This window comes from Marmota marmota, unplaced genomic scaffold (genome assembly GCF_001458135.2).
Source record: "Marmota marmota marmota unplaced genomic scaffold, marMar, whole genome shotgun sequence".
Classification (NCBI taxonomy): Eukaryota; Metazoa; Chordata; class Mammalia; order Rodentia; family Sciuridae; genus Marmota; species Marmota marmota.
The window spans coordinates 21153791-21177817 of record NW_026000249.1 but is presented as its reverse complement, the minus strand read 5'-3'; the positions used below and the strand labels follow the sequence as shown (position 1 = coordinate 21177817).

Below are 24027 nucleotides of genomic sequence, written 5' to 3'. Positions count from 1 at the left end.
ACCAGCCCAGTTATTCTCAACCCTGGATGGTCATTAGAATCCCTGGCAGGAGATTTTTTTTTTCAAGTATCAATGCCTGGGCTCCATTCCCAGACATTCTGATTGAACTGGTCTGTTCATGGGCTGGGACATCAGTTTGAAAAGTTCTCTCATTGATTCTAATTAACAGATTTTTTTTCTTAAGGCATTATTTGCATAAATTCCACTAATCCATTTCTTCATGATAGTTGAAACTAAACCTGGACTGAGACTCATGTATTTTAATAATTTTCTTGATGGGGAAATGAAGCAAAAACCCAAACAAGGGTGTTAACATAACTACATATTTAGCATATATTGGTGTTCTGGAAGCATCTAGTTGCAATTTAAATGATTGTTGAGTTAAAATCAAAACCATATGATCCAGCCATTGTAACCAGTTTGCTAAGCTTTTTGAATCATTTTCAATAAGTAAATAATTTTTTTAACTTTCATCAGTTTGATATTAGTTACTAATTGATGTATATTTGAAAGTAAAAAGTGCATTAAAAATTCAGTGTCTCTAATTCATACTGGTATCCCTCCAATAATTTATTTTGCATGTGAGATATGTTAATTGAACACTGTTGGCGGTACTTTTATAATGTAGACATTCAAAATAATATTTCACTTCCTTTAACTAGTTGTATTCTTATTTGAGAATAGCATATTAGCAGATAATGGTGAATTCTAGGAAATTGGGCCCAGGAACTGGTCTTCTTCCTAAAGAGTTCATACTTCTTGGTAATTTTTAATTATAATTCTCCAGGATTTACAAAGTCCATATGTTTATACCTGTATTTGAATACTGTCTAAAATATGGTTATATATTTTTTAATATTTTAAATAATTTTTTAAAAAATATTTTTAAGTTGTCAATGGACCTTTATTTTATTTATTTTTATGGGTGCTGAGGATCAAACCTAGTGCCTCATATATGCTAGGCAAACGCTCTGCCACTGAGCCACAACCCCAGCCCTAATATTTTATATAATTTTCTAATGCATTATAATGCCCAATAATTGCTATTAAGACCATCAAATAATAGGCTAAAATTAATGAAAACAGGTACCATTTTGCATTTACAAATTTGTCTAGAAAATGAAAATTTCAAAAAATTCTCTTCTGTGTTTATTGTTAGATTCCTGATCCCAGGATATCATTCCTTATACATATTACAGGGTATAATGAAATGGTGTAGGTAAGGACTTAAATAATGGTTTGTGACTTTTGTCAGTCTATCTGTTGATTTAGAGTTGTGTGCTGTCCAATATTGCAGCCACTCGAAATGTGTAGCTGAATTAAAATTATTATAATTAAATATAGTTACAAATTCAACTTCTTAGTTCACATTGACCCCACATGGCTAGTGGTAATCATATTTGATAGTGCAGAAAGAATATTGACATCATCATAGTGAATTCTTTTGGATAGCCCTGGTTAGACAATGAATGCCTTTTTATATATACTCTAACAGAGTTTCTATAAAACATATCCAGTGTTCCCATTGACTCCCTTCGTGTGCATATAGATATATTCCCATAGTAGGGTGTCAGCTAAGAGACAAATCTCTAGTAAATATTTTTAATATTTATTTTTTAGTTGTAAACAATACCTTTATTTTGTTTATGTATTTTTTATATGGTGCTGAGGAACAAACGCAGGGCCTCGCATGTGTGAAGTGAGCGCTCTACTGCTGAGCCACAACCCCAGCCCTCTAGTAAAATTGTTTGAAAAATGGAATTTCCTAGATTGCCTTTTATTGCAACTAACAAAAACCCAACACACAGAGTGCATTATACCAGTATTCCTTAATGTGTGATATATAGACTAACCCCATAGGCATCCCTTGGGAACTTAGAAAAGTGAACCTCAGGCCCCATCATAGATCTGTTAACTTAGAATCTGTATTTAGACATACTGCATGTGGTAAAACCTTCCTGATATCTACTATGTTATAGAACAATAAATTCACAGGTGGGGTGACTCTAGGGACCATTAAGTCTCTAACTCCATGTTGTCCAAGTCCCAGGTTATTTTAGTCTATTTTGTTAGCTTTCTCTGTCCTTAGATGATCTTAGTGAGTGGAAGTTGGTTGCAGCAGTTCCTAGTATCATATCCTGACATACTTTTGCTTTTAGGTATTGTCAGGACCATCTCCTGCCCTACACTGTTTTATCCCAATTCCACTATCTCACCTGTCATATATGTATAATCCATTTTCATTTTGCTTTTATTTCCCTTCTACATGATCACTTGAAAAAATAAAAGGAAATCAAGAAAACTGAAAACTTATTTTTCGTAGATGAAAGGTAGATTTTCTGTGTGAATTAGATGATTTTCACAAATTTATTTGCATCTTTGGAATGTTGGAAGTGTAGAACTTGTCATTTCAATCATATTTAAGTTGATCAGTACTGAAATTATCTTTTCTATGGACCAAAAATCTAAAATATTAGCGATTTGTATGGCCCAACTAATACAGTATTATTTCCATGACAAAGTAAAATAATTCAAAGTTAAGAGCACAGACTTGGATCACAAATAGTTTCCAATTTTTATACTGGTTTCAAATGCCACTCTGTCACCTTTTGCAAGTTCCTATGACGTTTGAACTTCCAGTGTCCTTAGTAATAAATTAACAATAGTATAATATACCTCAGTTGGTGGTAAAGAGGAACAATATGGTAATTCAATATTTGCCAAACACTTGCCAATTATGTTACACTTTCCTAATTTTTTTTATTATCAGCACCCATTTTATCATTATATATTTAATAATTTTACTTAATTTGACTGCTTTACTTTCTAAATTATAAAATTGAGAATATAAAATTTAATGTACACTATATGTATATAAAGCATATATATATGTGTGTGTGTGTGTGTGTGTGTGTATATATATATATATATATATATATATATATACACACATACATATACACACTGTAAAACATTAAAATAATTTACCCAATTTTTTTATTGTGCCATCAAAACTATTTTATTTTACTTTATTTTATTTTATTTTTTTAGTTGTAGGTAGACACAATACTTTTGTTTTATTTATTTTTTTTTTATGTGGGGCTGAGAATCAAACTCAGTGTCTCATGCATGTGAGGCAAGTGCTCAACCACTAAGTATAGCCCTAGCCCCCAAAACTATTTTAAAAACTACAACTAAAATGCATACCATTGTTTAGGAATCACTGAACTACTACATATAAAATATTTAATGGCAAGGTCATCACACCAAAGTGTTGAGTAAACATTAACCAATTTATTTTAATATTGGCATTCATGACATTTTAACCTAATGGTTAGCTTTCCCCTCCCTGAAGTTACCCCTTCTTTCACACCTGGCAAACAGGGTCGTGGTGTTTTGAGGGCTCCTAATCTGACCTTTTCATAGCACCCCCTCATGTTTACTTTTTCCTCTGACCTAGCCTTGACATGGGACACTCACTACTCCCTTCTTGCTGCTCATCCAGAGACCTGTGGCCTGTAATTCACATGCATTTATTAATGCTCTTTCTTTAGAGGCCTCAGGGAGGAAGAAAGCACAGCAACTTTTACTACCTGATAATTTGTTTCATGTAGCCCCAACATAGAAAGCAATAAAGACTGTTCAAACATTACTGGTTAATTAGGGTATCTAAGAAAACAACAATGAAAAAGTAAAAACTGTTTTAAATGTTATCTTAAACATAATTGTTCCTGTAATCCCAAGAAAAATTGTAGAAAGTTAAATTCTTTTCAGAGGTTCCCTGGGTGGATATTATTGTTTTTCTAAATTTGTCACACCCACCAGTGAATTTTCCTTTCAGAGGATGATCTTGTCATATTGTAATTATCTATTCCTGTAAGATTCTCCAGGCTATTCAAAGACGAGTATAGGATTTTTTGTTTGTTTCTTTTGGATACTCGAGATTGACTCAGGGGCACTCAACCATTGAGCCACATCCCCAGCCCTTTATTTGTGTGTTTTATTTAGCGACAGGATCTCACTGAGTTGCTTAGTGCCCCACTTTTGCTGAGGTTGGCTTTGAACTTGAGAACCTCCTGCCTCAGCCTCCAAAGCAGCTGGGATTATAGGCGTGTGCCACTGTACCCTGTGAGGATAGGTATTTTCTTTGCCCATGTCTAACAAATAGGAGTTTCGTGCATACATACAGAACTCAATAAATACTTGTTGAATGAAATATCTGTGTATAAGCTAAAATGTAAATGACATTCTTAAATGAATTTTGTTGTTAACTCTAATAAAACATATGTGTTAGACTTGAAAATTTTATTCAAGTGTAAGTAATACTGTGGGTTCGTTTTTCAGTCTTGAAATGTGAAAGTTTTTAGCTTAACATAATGACAAACTGAGCAGGAAAAAACAACAAAAACAAGTTATGATACTGCATCCAGTATTCATGAAATCTTTTATTCTCATAGAATCTTATTATCTGGTCCATTCTCAAATGGATAGACTAAAACAACAAAGTAAAATATTTATTTACATACCTTGTGATGCTGGGATGATATTCATTGTCTAAGAGGTTTAAACAACAACTTTCAGTTTTCCTTTCACTTAAATGGATGTTTCATCTCTGTTTCCATAAAAAGAAAATGTCTACATTTCTGTCTGATTTCCATGTGCCTCAGGGTATTTGTGCCTCTAAAATGTTAAAGGTCTGTAAATGGTTCAATCAAAATAATTTTATAGACTCGTTATGAATATATTTTGCATATTTAAATGTGCCAGTTAATGAAAATTTCTAGTAAATATTCCATAAATAAGAATAATAAATTTCTAATTAAAATTGTACCTGCTTATAGGATCAGTATTTAATATATTGTACTTTCAAAAATGCTTTAAACATGACTTTAAAAAAATTGAAAATAATATTTACCTTAAAATCAATGTTAGTATTTCTCATTTGAGTCTTAAGTTTTTGTTCTATCAGTGGATGAACTTATGCCATATTTGTATTTTCATCCTCACTATAAAATTGTGTAATTGACAGGCAAGGTATTATCTAATGTTCCTGATGCTGGATCTGTAATTGAGAAGGTTTTAGAATGTGGTCTAGGGCTTATCACTGGGCTATGAACCTTGGCCTTTGGACTTTAAATTCATTGCCTAGTCCATTATTTCCTGTGTCATTGAAAAAAAATTCTTTGTCTATTTCTGCATAACAAATGACTTTAAATTTTAGTGTCTTAAAATAATAATTTATAATTTCACTATGATCTTATAAATCAAGAAAATAGGCAGGGTTCAGGCAGGTTATTCCTCTGCTTCCAGTGATGAAGCTGGGATTGCTCCTTGGGCTGCATTCAGCTGGAAACTTACTTCTAAGATAGCATTTCATATTCTAGGGTCATCCTGTACATGGTCACTAATCATTTAGTACTTTAGCCTTGCCTCCATTATAGCATGGAATCTGGGCTCTAAAAGAAAATTAAAATCCTGTCATTTCTCTTACAGCCTAAATTTAGAACTGGTTCATTGTCAATTCTTTCCATTGAATTAGCCAAAATAAGTCAGGGATGAGGAAAAGTTGATCACTGGGTATACAGTTGTGGTTAGACAGAGTAAGAAATTCTGAAGTGCTGTAGCACAGCAGGGTGACTAGAAATAATAATCTTTAAAAAATAACATTTCAAAAAGATAGAAGAAAGGATTTGGGGAGCTGGGGTTGTAGCTCAAGGTAGAGCCCTTGCCTAGCATGTGGGTTCTATCCTCAGCACCACATAAAAAGAAATAAGTTAAATAAAGATATTGGGTCCATCTACAACTAAAAAAATATTTTAAGAAAGGATTTTGAAAGTGTTTGCCATAATCAAATGATAAAGTTAGGAGAACGATATGTTTTACCTGATTTAAAGGTTATGCAATGTATGGATGTACTGAAATATCACACAGTTCCTCATATGTAAAATTTTAATATTTTTATGTATGAGTTTTAAAAGAAATTAATTTAACTTTAAAAATAATGATTTGTGGCCATCTTTAACCACCACACAAATACTAAATAATGGGAATTTTTTTTCTAATGGGAAATATTTTTTCAAATAGATCATAACTAGGATTTTAATAAAAAGATATACTACTAATTCAATTACCAAATATTGTTCACACTTTAGTTAGCATATGCATGCTTTGTTAACTATGGGAATCTTTCTAGAAATTGGGATGTATGATCTCTAATAAACCTGAGAAATGATAGTTTCAGAGGTGATTGATAATGAGCTTTACTTATGCCATTCTTAATGTCCAAAAGATACTGAAAATTTTGAATATGCCATAAATTATAAATATCAACTGTCTTACCTTGTTACATGTTTGCTAAAAATAATTTGCTTTACTAGAGGTAATAATAGACTTTTTTCAAATTTTCAGTTTACATAAAGTTTTAATGGATCTCCAGAATCAGAAACTGAAAGAGTTAAATGACTGGCTGACAAAAACAGAAGAGAGAACAAGGAAAATGGAGAAAGAGCCCCTTGGACCTGACCTTGAAGACCTAAAACGCCAAGTACAACAACATAAGGTTAGCATATTTTATGCTATGTGTTTTCTACTATAAAACAAGCTCGGTATGTATATGTGTATTACATACACATATAACACACAAGTCATGATTTATAGACAAGAAAGAATTAAAGCTTCAAATCAACAATAGTTAAAAATAAATTTTGCCAAGTATGTTTTGTAATCTTTGTTGCTATGGTTTAAATAGGACCCCGTAAAATTCAGTTGCCAATGTGATAGTAGTAAACTGTGGGGCCTTTAAGAATTATCAGACTATGAAGGCTCTTCCCAGGTGAATGGATTATGACCCTTATAAAAGAAGCTTCATGAGCATTTGGCAATTGTTTGCCCTTCCACAAGAGGACTCAGCAAGAATATTCAACAGATGCTAGCACCTTGATTTTTGGACTTCTCAGCCTCTAGAACTGTAAGAAAATTAATTTCTATTCTTTGTAAGTTACCCAATCTTAAGTATATTTCTTACAGAAACACAAAATAGAGCAAGATACTACTTTGTCAAATACAGCATAACTAGGATTTCAGTATTTAAAAAACATCAAACTTATTTCTGGGACAGAATAACTCAGGGTATATGACCTACTAAAATTTTGGTTTCAGGGGACAGTTTCTGTAGGAACTACCTTCAATGCATATTTGAATATTTAACATATTTTTAACATATTTTTACCTTCAGTTTGTAGTTATTTAGAACTTGCCAAGTTTGAAGACAAACTGAGGATCTGTAACATTGCTTTCCTGTAAAATATAACATTTTAATTTTAATATTTCTGTCATAGCTCTCTTCAACTTTTAATTTTAAGTTGTCTGAAGGCGTTTGTTGTTTCTGTGATTAAGATTTATACAAAACTATTTCTGAACCAGAATCTGAGTGTGCTTCATTTTAAGAAACACTATAAAATGTTAAATGTAGCTCTGAGTTTTATGGTTGGAATAGAGCATTGCTCAGTTTGTGAGGACACACTTGCAAATAAAATCTTGTTGACTGGCCCAGGATTAAGGATACTACACTTAGCAAATAAAAATACAAGAAGTCTAGGTACATTTGAATTTTGGATAAACAGTCAACATGTTTTAAAAGTTTATGTCCCCAGTTTTTCATTGCTTATTGGAAATTCACTTTTTTTTTTTTTTTTTTACTGGGTATCCTTTATTTTATGTGGCAATTCTCAGGATCCAAGTTTCTTAGATTTAAGGGAATGTCTGCACCCTTAACTCATGCCTCCTAAAGCCATATTTTCTCCAACTTAATTTCCTCATTTTATAATGATTTGTCAGATCTAGCTTCACAGTTCTTCCATGAAGACAAGAGATGCATGGTTTTTATTATTTAATAAGCTACACATTTCGTTAATAAATGGAGCTAGTTCTTGTTATTACTGCCCATAAAGCAGTCTACTGGTTACAGCAGTTTAGGATGAAGCATTTAAGAAGAGCTGGAGATATGGTAATGGGGGGGGGGCATCAAATCTATTATAATTATCACATGGATGTTGTTAGTGATGTTAATTGCCTTATATCTTAATTGAACAGCTGAGGAAGGAAGGAAGGAAGATCACTCTGGTGCTAGTTCTCTAATTGTACCATTTTCCTTGTGTGGATCATGCACTCTTTTTGTGGACCATTGTCTGCCCTCTTCTCTTTGGCCTGTGTTGGAAGTTTCATGTACAGAATTTGGGGATATGCCAATGGACTCATTATGTCTGAGGGTGTTACTGAGATGTAAAAGCATCTCGGCCAATTTAAGTGTGGACAGGAAGTAGTTGTAGCACTGCCAGTGCTGCCTTAACCTATGATTGATGGGAGTTGATAGATAAATCCCGTAGAATCCATATACCATGGTGGGATAATTCTAAGGTGTGTTCCTCACAGTCTCTTACATATTCATCAGCAAGACTGAATTCCAGTTGTCCACAGAGTAACTTCCTTCAAATTATTACACTTTCATAATGCATTATGAAATCAACTCCCAAATACACTGTTTTCAATATTTTTCCTTCATGATCTGTTTTAGAGGAATCTAACTTAAGACAGCCTTCTTGCCCTAGAAATCAGGTTTCTAGCACTAACTAAATTTGTGATTTTTCTGAAACCACTAAGTCACTCAGGCTCTAAATATCTTCACTTAGGAAATAAGTGTGTTGAGCTAGTTGGTTTCTATTTTTCCTTCCATTCGAGGTTTTAATGTGTTTAATTTGGGAATATGAAGCATTTCAAGAAAATGCAAGATGAGCACTGTAACATTGAACTTCAGAAGGCAGGGTGCAGATGCTGAATGCTGGGAATATAAAGGAAGAGCCATGAAGAAGGGCTCCAGAAGATAAGTGTGAATAACTTAAAGCAACTCCAAGGGAAGGTCTTAGCTTGCCACTCTGAAAAGACTCTTTATTAAGGTTAGACAGGCCATCCAGGATCTTAATATTCTGACAATTACCTGGAATGTTTTGTACTTTCCTCCAGAAGATATAAAGTGAATGGAATGGAAAATATTTGACTAATATTGCCATAAAATTTGAATAGATTGTCCATTACTTCAAAATATGCTGCTTCTGATGAGTATGAAATTGCATTGAAAAAAATAATTTGAAACAAAAAAATCCAAAGGATTATATGCAAGCTGATTATGAAACATTTTACATCCAGGACTTATTCATATAAAGTGTATAATGAGAAGAGAAGCAATTGGTTTGCTGGCTCAGTGAGGCTAGATCCTATCTCTAATCATTCAAACACACTTAAGGATGCATTAAGTTTTTATAAAATTAAGACAAGAAGCTGGGTGTGGTGGTGCAGGCCTTTGACTGGAGGCATTGGGAAACTGAAGCAGGAGGAATACATGTTTCAGTTAGCCTGGGAAACTTAGACCCTATCTCAAAATAAAAATATCTAGGGATGTAGCTCAGAGTACAATGTCCTTGGGTTAAGTCTCCAGTATCACCAAAAAAAAAAAAAAAAAAAAAACAAAAAACAAACAAACAAACAAAAAACCCACACACAGTCAATAGGAAGTCTAACAATTGGTAGCAATACTCTTTTGTTACTTGGAACTAATTTTGGTGAGAAGAAAATTATTTAACTCAATCCAAATTTAAAATTAAGTTGCTACTTACCCTGATTTTATCATCACATAATATATGCATATATCAAATTATCATACTGTTATGTATAAATATGTAGAATCATGTCAAAGATAAATTGAATTTATATATTGTGAAATATGTATATGAAAAGTACACATTTAAAACTCTGTTAGTTTTCATGTTTCATAAAATGAAAGAAGATAAACCTTCTTGGGCAAATGAGTTCAAACTAAAGCCTTACTTAAATAGTTGTTGATTCACTTTGTTGGGTTTTTGTTGTTGTTGTTGTTGTTGTTGTTTGTTTGTCTCCCCCCCCTTAAAACTTTTAAATCAAGGGAAATGGGGAATCTCTCTTTCTGGCAACAAAATACATCAGTAACATAAAGCTACTTCAAAAGGTATCTTCCCTTTGCTACATCAGTTCCAACCTAATATAAGATTTCAGTTATTTGATTTTTGTGTAGATAGACTTAAAATCATTAAGTCATCCCCCATTTTCTTAAAGATGATTATAGATGGTAAAATTAAAGACACAGGTTTTGTTTGTAGAAATTGATTTAAATTCTGCTCATACCAGAGGGCACATGCTCCCTTACTCAAATGAAGAGCAAGATAAAGATATTTGCAAATCTTCTAAGTACACTGTGAATATTACAGATATGCTCCTGTATATTCTGTGACAGGATCCTTTGCTATCTTCATTTCAACAACATTTTATTATGAGGCATGTTAGAAATTCAACCACGGTGAAATGCCATGAAGATAAATCAGTTTTACTGAATCTGCCAATTAGGGAAGATAAGATAATTGATCCTATATTGGCAGTTTTTATTAACTATGGGTAACCGTGAGAAGTTGGGGGCTGCAAACTTTGGAAGAAACCATTCAGTTTTCATAACTCTTGTTTTAGAGAGAATTTTAGAGGTTTTATTTAGATTTAAGGTACCCAAGAGTGATTCTCTCTGGGGAGTGAACATATTGAACCTCATGTTCTCTGTGGGAAAAAAAAAAGCTAAATAATCCTAGCAGGTTATTTCTATCATCAGAAGTAGACTCTATTAGTGATGTTAAGGGTTTTATCTTAAATTAGTGACAATACTATTAATGAGTAAAAGCATGTTGTGGACCTGAGCTTTCATTAATGGGAGAGAGCTCACCATTATGGAGGGTATTTTCTTTCACAGAGAAATATTTCACTATGGAGGATTTTTGTCTCATAGCAGTCAGACTGGAATGGAGTTTAAATCTTGACTTGCTACCTAGGTTTCCATTTCTTCTGAGAGATTTAGACTTTGGTCTTAGACACACTGCCTTTTGCGGGGGGTGGGGGTAACAGGGATTGAACCCAGGGGTGCTTAATTACTGAGCCACATTCCCAGCCCTTTTTTATATTTTATTAGAGGCAGGGTCTCGCTGAGTTGCTTAGAGTCTCACTAAATTGCTGAGGGTGGGGTCACTGGGATTATAGGAGTGCACCACAGTGCACAGCAACACATTGTCTTATTGACAACATCAACAAAGTCCTTACTATATAATTAACAGATAAAAATGTAACATGTCTAGTATATTCCAACTTTAGTGAGTGTTCTGTGTCAAATACTGATTAACACAATTGAAATAACACCTTAGAGACTTAACCACCTATCCTTTCCTTGAAGTTTAGTTAATCTCAAACACTTGGTTTGCCAAAATCGTGAAATATCCTCATCTCGTGACCTTTAAAATAATCCAGATGTTCATGTAACAGCAAAAGTTTAGGTGTAATCCTGCCAAAGGATCTGACATTTCATTTTATTCCATTGCATTCCATTCTGTATCACTGAACAAACATTCATTAAAATACATAGGTGCTTTGAAGAGTACTAAGATCATCCATATATAAAATCTTCCCCAAGAAACTCATATTCTAATACATCAGGTAAAGATTTAAAACACATGTGGAATATGGCAAATGGCATGAGAGTTAAAAATGGCAATTTGGTTGAGCAGAGGACATGAGGTGGGAAAATGCAAGATACAGCATTTGCTTGGATCACATGTTGAGTTTAAATTCACACCATATGCTTAACACTGGAGAATTAAAGCACAATCATGGAGGGTATTGTATACATTTGTAATTGTCCCAAGTGTGGCAGGGTCCTATTGTTAAACTGAAGAGTAACAATTTAGGACAATTTATTTTTTAGGAAGATATGACTTGTAAAATACCAGAGCATGGAGAAGCCAGAATCAGGAGATAGGATAGGACAATATTGCAGAAGGCACATGAGGCTGAATAAAGGTAGTTCAATAAAAAACTGTGAACAGGTTTTAAACATTTTGGGGCTCAGCAGCTGAGCCAACAGAGTTGGACTTATAGAATGAGTAAAGAGCTTGAAATAATAGATTGAGTGTGGGCAACTGGGAGCCCAGAGTTGAAATTAGGAAAGTAGGCAATGTAAGAGAGAAATGAAGTACTTTGGAGAAGGATTAGTGATTCATTTCAGCCCAAGAATGCCATAGAATCAAGTAGTGCTGTTAGTGCCTAGCAAGCTTTTTCCTATATTCAGTAAGATTCAAATTACATATCTTAGTTATTGCTATAAAGTTCCATTTTGTTTCCTATCTTTTGCCCCTGTAAGTGCTTAATGAAAGTCTGATGGTTATGGAAGTAAAGATAAACAATATACTTAGGAGAAAATGCCATACTACAACCAAAGAGCCAGACCTCATCTGTGCTTCTCTAATGCCTTATGGAGTGCTTAGCAAATAATGGCTCAGTAAATATTTTTTTGTTCATAGATGTTTTAATAATTCTAACTAGTTCTATTGCTCGTCTTCATAATTTCTACCTAACAGGTACATGGAAATTTGATAAATAAAAATCTGTTTGTAGGGGTAAGAAAACAACTGATAAGGTAAAGTGGGAATGTATCTCTAAGTGGCTTACCTGGAGGGATTATCTCTGGTGCCCTCTTATTTTCTTCGTATTTCATTTCCTTATTCAAAAATCTTAATAGTTATAAACTATTGATGATGAAATTGAATTGTGTGGTGGTTTTCTTTTAACATAATTGGAATTTAATGTAAAAAAAAAAGCATCACATTCATATAGTCTATATAGTAGGATGTGTGTGTACTCAGTTATAATTTTTTAAATTCAATGGAGAGGACACCTAATTCTCCATGAACATTCTGTTAACAATTAGATTTCAAGGATAACTTTGTTTACTAAGTAATGCCATTGATTGTTTAATAATAATAATAACAACAACAACAAAATCCATACGCATGCTATTACTCTTCTCATGTTCTTATTGTAATAAATAAAGTGATTATAGCTCACTGATTACAAATTCATTCATTAGAAATTACTGCATATTGATTCAGTAACATTGCTCAGAAAATCAGTGCTTTTTTTAAGTTCATCAATATGTCTACTAAAGATATACCTGCCCAAGATTCACATAAGAGGCATTAACTCTATGATTTATACTTAATTGCTTTTGCAGTGTTTCTTCTTTAGAAGTTTTTGGCCTCTGGAGTGGAGCTTTTAAAAAAGGAAAATATAGGTTCCTGTGTATTTCCCACTTAACAAATTAGTCTCACGTAAAGTCTCTCTTTTCCTGAATCAGTAACAATTAATTTAAATTCCCTTGAATAGATAATATGACAGTAAAAATGTAGATTAATTATTTAACTATATGAAATATTTAAGAATGCATTTTATGGAAAATCTCTTTAGAAGAAAGCTACAACAGATATGATAACATGAATCTTAAGGCAATTATTTTCCTTGAAATATATATTAATGTAACAAATGAATAACTATAAATCCATTCCATGTTAAAAATAAGGTAGAATATGGCACCATATCCGTCTACAGAATATAAAATTGTTAACTACAGAATACTGTCAATTTATATTTATGTCTGTTATGAACAGAATGGTTTCTAGTAGGCCAACTGGTACTTCTGTGTTATTCACTGAACTAATGATAATACACACTGCCTGGCATTTTATTGTCTATTAACAAAGATGTAGTTCCTATCTGATAAGAATAACGGAACTCTTTTTTAAAAAATTTTAATTGTAGATGGACACAATACCTTTATTTTATTTATTTATATTTATGTGGTGCTGAGGATCAAACCCACTGCCTCACATATGCTAGGCAAGCACTCTACCATTGAGCCACAACCCCAACCCCAATAATAGAACTCTTAAATCAGATTTTTACATGATCTAGAGTTTCAGCACACTGAGAGTATTTACTAATTAAAAGATAAACAATCTGATTACCAAGGATATTATAAATAAATACTAATACTCTGAAGGGCTGTTTTCATGCACCTTAGTCTAAGAACAGAATGAAAAGGTAAAGATGGCAAATATAGAAGAAAATAAACATTTCATACCACCTTCTAACACTGCTAAACACTATACTAACTGGTTGTAACTTAGTATCTCATTTAACCCCTTATTAAGCCTGTCCTGGAGGAATTTTACAGATAAATATGTTTAAGGCAGTTCAAAAGTTCCCTAAGGTAACATGAATAGTAATTTGTACACTCCACTTTTTATTTTATTTTTGAGACAGTGTCTCAGTATGTTGTTTTGGCTTGTTTTGACATAGTAGTTTAAGTGATCCTTCCCAGTGTGTGCCACCACCCCTTGCTAGAGCCTGATTTTAACCTTGACCTGACTGCCTTTAAACCCAGAGACTTTACCTCTGTTCTGAGATTCCAGTGAAACTTGACTCTGGCTATGACCCTAGAAGGTGGAGCAAATGCAAAAAAGGAACTGAGATTTGGGTTATTGTAACATTTGGTTTCCTAGGATGGGGAATTTCTGGATGGACAAGACAGAGACTAAGGGCATGGAAGTGTGCAAACTTGAAGTGAGCTATTGTAAAATGGCATGCTGGTGACAACTGGGCATAAAATGGTCAAAACCAAAATGTTTAAGGAAATAATGTGTTAATATTCGTCCTGTAGCTCTTTCTCTAAATTTGAACAAAAGGGACTGGAATGAGAATGACAATACTATCTGAGCAGGGAAATAATAGGTAGAACTGAAATATATATATATATATATATATATATATATATTATATATATATATTATATATATATATTATGAGCGAATCAATGCATAACATTTCCTCTATGCTCCATGTGAAGTCTTCCTGTCCAACTTCTTTTCTCAATTTTGTTTTTCTTGTCAATAATTACTGCTAGACTAAAGGCATTTTATAATTATTAGACCTTACTGGTGTTCACATTAAACTGATTTCAATGGTGTAATTATTCAAGATGTATGGATATAAGTATGCATGGATTTGTTGAAGGAAGAAGGAAGGCAGGAGAATTAAGTGCTATCATTTAGTGATTAGGCTATTTTCTCTTTAATTCATGACATAGCTCTGACCATGCAAAATTTTCAGCAGTGCATGATACCACTAGATCAGGTAGTTTAAAGCTATTTTTGTTAATATCATACATAGTATGCAAGCTTAAGTATAAAGATAAGGAATTCATAAGTAATTTTTTCAGACCCTCAAACTTTGCTTCAACCTCAACCTTTGTTTTTCTGATTTTCCCCAAACCACATTCCCTTCCTATATTTATGATATCTATTAGAGGATGGTGGTCAGAATGCATTAGATAAGAGTGAATTATTGGGTTCTTGTAGTTTAATCATATCAATATGCTTAAATACAGTATTTTAGAACTAGGTGGTTCTTATCATTCATTGAGTTAATATGCTCGTCCAGGTAAAATGGTAAGCATTATACATTATTCAGTCTTAAAAACCACTGAAATAGTTATTTATTCCAATTATGCAAAGTAGGAAGCTGAGGTTTGGTGTGGTTGACAACTTTTTCGTGGTCTCATGAGTGATTATTAATGCATCTGTGAATTAAACCCAGGAAAGCTGACTTCAGATCATATATAGTTGACTAGTGTTTCCTTATAAACATGTGCCATTTTGTTAATCTACTCCATACTGTTTTCTTTTCTTGCTTATATTATGAAATACGCATAGGCACATTAATTGTATACTGGTTTTAAAATAGTCTTTGTTCTTGCAGGGCAGTCTCAAGATGGCTATAGTTAGGCTCCCTCACTGAGGCTTCCCAGAAGAGTGTTTTAAGTAGGTATCCAGGGTTATAACCACCTTGATTCAGCATATGTATTTGAGGTCATAAACATTTGCTTTTGATCATGTACCTACTTATGTAATCTGTTGGCAGTGTGTGTTCTATGTCCTGCTTATATAAAAATATATTTAAAAGGCCTATGGAAGGATTCAGGTGGGAAAATGGGGCTGGAGCTGCAGACTGGGGGCTGTGGGCTACTGTTGCCACCTCTGAATAAAGATTATCTACTATACCAACTCCACCTCATATCTTCCTTCATCCGCTGGGATCCTGAACCTGTTTCCCAGGGTCTGAGCCTCCATCTGACACTTCTTGAGCTCCATTTCTGCTATTGGAAAGCATTTAGTGCTTTTACAATCTTTCAAATCTCTCCATTGATATGGTCTTTTAGAAACCCCTTTTAGTAGCATAGGTATGGCAGAAACATAAACATTCACACTGACAAAAAGATCAAAACAATGAGTTCTGATATAAGGACTAATAAAGCTAAGCAATCACATTTAAGTAAGTGGATATCAAAATAAAAACTCTTCCAGGAGAACCTGTTAGGAGGCTTATTTAAAATACTCAGCAAATTTATAACAATTTATATGCCATAAATAGATCCTCATGGGGAGCTAGATAATACTGTGGCCACCCAGGCTTAGCAAAGTGAACATTTGACTGGAAATAAAATTGAAAGTCATTTCCAGATCATTTCATTCAGGGCAGCAGGGGATATAGAGCCTAGTCCAGTGCAGAGACAATGGAAAAATGGAAGTAAGATTGAGCATGAGAGGAAAATAGAAAAGTCTAAATAGTTGTCCTTGCTATCATTTCATAAGAAATACAAACACTTTCTGATTTGAATTTTAAGTTTATGTAAAATAATCAATTCATATTCAGATGTATTGCATTAGCTAATTGATCCTTAACATCTTGAAAGTTTTTGTTCCTGAGACAGTTTTGAAAGAAATTACTTTCCTAAGTATTAAACTAATTAATCTCTATTCCTAGAAACTCTTCTGGTTTTATAACATCTTTTGGAAATTTATATTTGATAGAAATTTTGTTTTCATCAGTCTTTCCTTTTGTGTACATTTATTTTGCCAAGAAAAAACACTACAAACTACTTAAACTTAATGCTTGTAACTAAACATCTTTCTAATTTCATTAATTTATACTAATTTTGGGGTGGAGGAATTAGATAGCCTTAGATCCCCAAGCAGAAAACATGATCTCTATTGTGTGTATAGGTATGGGCCTTTAGAACATAGGACCTGAAAGTGTTTGCACTTTCATGTTTGTAAATTATTGAACCAGGAGGAGGCCTAAAATTATACAGAGGTAACCACTGCCCTTTCTTTATGCAGGTAGCAAAGATATACCATGGCCAAATAAATCATGCTACATCATTCCATGGAGCATACAGTAGACCCAACCTTATTATATTTTCAATTATATTATCTTTCTATTAAATATTGATCTTGACCTTGAAACTCAAATTCAAAAATTCACTATCCTTATGTACTTCCATGTGTATTTTCTAAGCATTATTTTACATGCGTGCTAAAAAGGGGCAAAATAGCATGAATCTATTGTAAACACTGAGGTGAATTCTTTGTCTAGTGGTGGTTCTAAGTTGATTTTTAAAAACCAATGTGACCTGGGATGATGAAAGAAAAATGTAGTACCAATAATGATACAAAAGTAGAATAGTCATATTTACATAATAAATTGTGGTCATGTAACAAATTTACTCAGATCCTATAACTAGAGAATTCTTTAGTAGAAAGAAATATTCATAGAGGTATAACAAAACCCAAGTTTATCAAATATAATCATTTTTAATGTTACATTTCACTGTTGGCCTTTTCCCTTGTCATAAAGAAAAAAAAAAGATTGTTATTTGACATTAGAGAACAAACATCTCTGACATTTGTATCTATCTAATAACGGTATAGAAATTTAATTAGGAGCATGACAGATTTTTTTTAATCTGCTAAATGTTACAAAAGCATTACTTGAATAAAACTAATGGCAAGAAATACATAATAAATTAGCAAGTGTGTGTTTACATGTGTGTTTATATAAATTGTAAGTTTGTGATAAAGAAACATTTTAACATTTATTACAGTATTTTCTTTGAAAGTGTTATCTTCTAATAGGCAAAAAATTTAATCCATTTCTCTTGGGATACATTTGTATTTGAATATAATTTGGCTCATATTTCAGGATTTTTTTTAGCAAATCAACAGTAAATCTCCATTGTATAAACTGCTTGTGAGAAACTAAAATCCATCTGAAGTCAATATTCAACTAAAGTTTAAATGAAAAATAGCTTAAGAAAACTTTAATGTGGCTTCAAAACTTAGTAGACATGAATCCATTATCTCAAATAAGGAAGCAGGTAGGCATCCTGCATACCAATGACCAAGGTCCTTATTCAAACATGCCTAGGTTGGTAGAACAATTTACCTTTTTAACCCACATTTTTGTGTTTGGCAATTTTGTTACTTGTAAGAATTAATTTTAAAAAGCAGATCATTTACTTTGGATATTTTATAATCTTTTGTATATTGAAGATATTGGAAAGATCACCTAATGTGATATTCACTCATGTTTATTTTGGGAGTTTAAATCTGAGAAAAATAAAAATCTTGTAGTAGTTACCTTGCAGCCATTGAATGTGCTCAGAAAGGTCAGCTTAACCTTTTTAATTTAAGCTCTGATTAGAAGTGAAAGATGATATATAATTTTAAAGTCACTGAAGAATAAAAGAGATACTGGAAGTAACATTAAATCAAATATGTTTATGCTAATCTATTCCAGTTCTATGTATTCTTCAAGATTTTCAGCCACCAATCCCATGTTCTTTTATTTCCCTCTGCTCATAGTACGTCCAGTTGGTTCCTGAATTGATTTTTAAAATGATGGTACTTTGTGTTATCACTTTCACAAAAGCATAAAACTCTTTATCAATAAATCTGATATTAGAATAAATAAGCTAAACAGAATCAGACAACTCATACCAGAAAAGATACTAGTACATTTGATTACATATGCTTCAGATGGACTCATCCTGAGTTAGAAATAAAAGTGAATCAAACTAGGATATTCCCATGGTCCTTTAGTTAAATATTAAAATAGTGAAAACAATTAACATGTAAAACTATGAATAGTATGACATTATTCCCTACTAGTTCTAACATGTAATTATATATATTTATATTGAGTGGTAGGAAAAATAATTATCTAAATTCAGTAAATCAACTTATGACAAACTGGCCACCAAATTATTTTAATTCTAAAAATTTCCAATTGACAAATATAAAACGTTCCCAGTCCTGGCTTATTTAACTCAGAAAACAGGCTTGACATGACTGTCAAGGACAACTCTGAATGTTAATATTTCCATTTTCAGCCTCATGGCAGAAAGAGTTTTATTAACCAGTATAAGCTCTGGAATGTCAAAGGCTTGATAGGAGTATAGACTCCACACACAAAATAGATGCATAGTCATTTTATCCTAAATTGCTTTACTTGAAAATGTAGCATGAAAATCTAGAAAGGATGTAAAAAGAAGTGATTTTACAGTGGTCTAAAATGTTTGGGCTTGAAAAATAGAAGTCCTGGAATAAAAATGCTCATGCATTAGAGGTTATGATTCAGCCATCCTAATAAGTTCTTCTGCACTTGCCATAATGTTTGAATAACTAAGAGCTGGACTGATGGGTGCCAACCATCATTGTTGTACAAGGTGAAACAGCAGGTTTTCCAGAAAATAGCAGGCCATATCTCAATCTTGGTTCTCTATTTTTGTGTTATAAAACAAAAATCATCTAAGAAGCAAACTGGTTAGCTAGAAGTCTGAATACTTACTCATGTAAATATCAATAACAACATAACAGGGTAAGGTCCTAGAGGATCTCTGTTTTTGTTCAACTTATGCTTTTCATCCCATTTATCTTTAATAAAAAATGTACACCACATTTTTAAAATGATTGTAAGTAATATTTTTAATGGTATATGATTGGAGGAAACAATGACCTTTTAGTCACTTTTATAAGTTAGAAAGCTAAGATTCAAATTATTCTGGTTTTACCTGAAGGTTCAGTTGAAAAAGTTTCCTGCAAAGGTTGATATAATGACACTAAAAAGAACAGATTCCCCTTAACCTACTGTAATCTTTGCATAATCGAAAAGGACCAAACTCGGGTCTGGGGCTGTGGCTCAGTGGTAGTGTACATGTCTGGTGTGAGTGAGGCACTGGGTTCAATTCTCAGCACCTCATGTGAATAAATAAAATAAAGGTCTATCAACAACTTCTCTCATATATATATATATATATATATATANATAAAATTTAAAAAAAGACCAAACTCATCTGTGCCTATTGCCCTCCCACATGGCACCACTTATTCAACAAATATTTATTGTTCTCTATTTGCTTAGAATGTGTAGAAAGGAGTTCATAGAAGATCTCTGTTCTGATGGATGTTATATTCTAGTAACTAGAGACAAACAACAAATGATTACACAATAAAGTAGAACAATTAAAAAAAAGGATAGAACTAGAGAATAACTTGGGACATTTTACATGCTGATGAAAAGTCACTCTGAAGATAACAAAACTATATCATGAGTAATAAGGAGGAGAGAATATTGAAAGATCTGGAGGAAGAGTAATTCAAGCAGCAGGAACATTTTGACACATTTATGGAAGAGAAAGAAGGTAACCATGTTTGAAAGGTAGTTATGAGAGGGCAAGAATGTTTTACAGTTATATTGGTGAGGTAGGAAAATGCTAGATCATATAAGTATTTCACATATAGAATTTGGATTATTGTTCTTAGTGTGATGATATTCTATTGGTTTTTATACAGAAGAATGACATCTTATGTATTGTTTGAGCAAAAGAGAAGGAACTAGCATGGGAGGATAATCAGGAGAGGATTGTACATAAAAATCAGAAGAGTGCCCAGAATGAAGAAGTTGTCAATTGATTCAGTAATCAAAATATAAAATAAGATATTGTCAAAAATTGCTATTGGAACCAAGTTATGGAACCAGCCCAGGTGCCTGTCAACAGAAAAATGGATAAAGAAAATGTGGCATATATACACAATAAGGTTTTACTCGGCCATAAAGATAAATGAAATTATGGCATCTGCTGGTAAATGAATGGAACTGGAGAATGTCATGCTATGTGAAATAAGCCAGACTCAAAGTCAAGGATCAAATGTTTTATCTTTCATGTGAAAGCTAGACCAAATTAAGGGGAGAAAAGTTGAGGGGGATTCAATGAAAATAGAGGGGAGATCAGTGGAACAAAGTAAGGGGATTGATGGGGAGGGAGGAGGGATGGGAAAGGAGAGGAAAAGTGGAAGGAAATTGACAGAATTAGGCTATGTGCATATATGAATATACTACAGTGAATTACACCAAAAAATAAAGACCTTTATTTTATGTAGAGGAAAGAGAACAGGGCAGGGAGGAAAGGAGGGGGAGAAGTATTGGGGACTGAAGTGAAGCAAATTACTTTCCATGCTTATATAGTTATCAAAAATGAATCCCAATATCATTTATAATTATAATACACTAATAAAAACAGAAAAAGTGACTATTGAATTTGAAGACCTGAAAGTTAATGGTGACTTTTACAAGAGATGTTTAGTGGGATAGCAGGCAAATTGAGTAGTGGGGTCATTAAGTTGAGGGTATAACTAGGAAAAAATGATTTCTGTGCAGGTGTACACATGACAATGGAAGGAGTTGTTGGGTCAATAGAGCTTTATTTGTATGGTAATAAACAACTTTAATTTAAATTAGAAGGTATTAGAGATGCCAGAGGTGCAGGTAATTTTAGGAAAAAAGTACTTAAAAAGGTGAGAGAATGTGGGATAAGGAGCAGAATATTCTACTGTAACTTTCTCAGTACATGACCTCTTTTTATACTTTCCAAATCAATTGACAGTTGAATCACGTAGATTTTGCTGAGTGCCATAGCAAAAATAGTACTTGAAATAATTCTAGTTTAATAAGAAATTATATTACTAAACACATGGCAGAAATAAATCACACACATTTTGGTGGGAATGTTTTCAATATACATATGAGATTGTTATTTTTATTTCATCTTTGACAAATTTTATCTTTTAGGTGCTTCAAGAAGATCTAGAACAGGAACAAGTCAGGGTCAATTCTTTAACTCACATGGTGGTGGTAGTAGATGAATCCAGTGGAGATCATGCAACTGCTGCTTTGGAAGAACAACTTAAGGTCAGAAATTTTTCTTTAATGAACTAAATATGTTCTTCAGAAAATATAATTACAACTTGAAAACATTCAGATGATTTAGAATATGATTTATTATTAATATTTTAATGCGATATATTAAAGTAATTAAGATTGTTTCCCATTTATGAATGTTTTCCTGTATACTGTTTTCTGATACTAATTTCCTAACCTTTGGAGAAATATACAAAGAAGGGTTCCTTTATTTTTGTTACAAGGCACTGGTTTAACCAATACTATTTATATCATCTTCAAGTCTAGAGCCTAAAAGGGCACAAACATTTTTTTTTAAATCATAATTGATTAAATCACAAATTGAATGACTTCAGTATGTGTATTCCTGTAGGCCATCAGTTGTAGTCTTGATGTAAGGATAGCAGGATTGAGTCATATATGTTGGTTGAAGTAGACATTTAGTCTTTCAAGCATTCTTCCAACCTAAGGTACAATATTTATGTTTTTAGAAACAAAACCAGTATGATTAAGAAAAGATAATGTGAACATTTTAATTTGTTTTGTCTTCTAAATTAGAAAAAATATTGTTAATGTAAAAAAATTTAAAAGTATATTAAATATGAAAATATCAACAGTAAGTGAAAACAATCACTTTGATGGACATATATAATTATATGTCCATCCAAATTATAGTAATTTCACATTCTTTTTTGAGACACTCATTTTACCCACCAAATGCCTGTTTGTCCTTTGTGACAGATAGCAGTCACCAGTCTATGTCAAAGGATCTTATCAACGTGGGTTTAAATGGCTTTATCAACTCAAATTAGATCTAAACATAATTTCTCCTACCTAACCTATAACACAATTTCTTAAAACCTTATTTCAGTTTTCTTCCTTTTCTTCCTGATTTTTTCTTATTCCAGTGAAATATCTTTTCCTCAGGTTATTGCTTTAGACTGCCAAACTTAAAAAAAAAATGTTATCTTATTCTCTGTCATTAAAAGACAAAGGGAATGCTCTTGAATTAACAGGTTGGACAGTGCTGCAACCAAAAATTTAATATATACTGACAATTCATGTTATATCACTTGACTTTCAATAAAATTGCAGGGATCAAAAAAGACCTATGACCTCAGCTATGAAAATATATCATTAAATATATAATCATTTGTATTGCATACACACAAACATACACAAACATACATATGTGCACTTTTGACCAGTTAAATTACTGCATTTTAAAAATCCACAGAACTGATATAATAGTAACAAATTATAGGATAAAAATCTAATACTCAATATTTCCCAGAATTTTTCAGAAAAGATAAAAGAAGACTGCAGAGTAGGGGTTGTTTGGAATAGTGACTGGTTAAAAAAAAAAATAGGACAGGGAATTGTTACGTCACTACTCTAACCAGCACAATTGGCTTTACAATATAAAATTGTTCCAGGTGATGATTGTGGACCTGAGGCATCTCAGAAAACAATTCATAAAACTCAGATAGTGACTAGGTTAGAACTTAGGAAAGAGTCATTATTCTACATGCTTTCATTTTTACCTTATTTTTCTGCCTGTATTTCTTTAGTTCAAAGACATCTACTAAATACCTCTGCATGTATTGGCTATTCCAAATTCATATAAACCCAGTGTGCATTTGTCCATGATTACCTTCTCTTTCAGCAATCTACATACCTCTTTACTGCCACTTTAATTTCAGATATTCTAGTGTCCAAAATGGAGTGGTCACTAGAGATCCCCAAAGGAGAGGGGAGACAGAAGAAATTAAGAGGACTTTTAGGGATTTGGAGAGATGATGGGCAGCGGAGGAGAGAGCTCAAGAGTGGAAGAAGGGTAGTTAGAAACAATGTATACATATGTATGTATGGAGATATCAGTGAATCCTATCAGTTTGTACACTTAATATGTTAATTATAACACATACTATAAGGGATTAAATAGAAAGAGAACTTCTGTTATAAATTTTTCATTATTTATTTATTTATTTTTTTTTA

General features: G+C 32.7%; 1 protein-coding gene across 1 annotated transcript in view; it reads left to right on the top strand.

The window, feature by feature from the left end:
* The window catches only part of Dmd (dystrophin), a 1737386-nt gene that overhangs the window by 181953 nt on the left and 1531406 nt on the right, over nucleotides 1–24027 (top strand). Inside the window, exons 8-9 of the mRNA XM_048796385.1 lie at nucleotides 6409–6559; nucleotides 21922–22041. Coding sequence (XP_048652342.1) covers nucleotides 6409–6559; nucleotides 21922–22041 — 271 coding nt within the window. The remainder of the gene's footprint in view (nucleotides 1–6408; nucleotides 6560–21921; nucleotides 22042–24027) is intronic.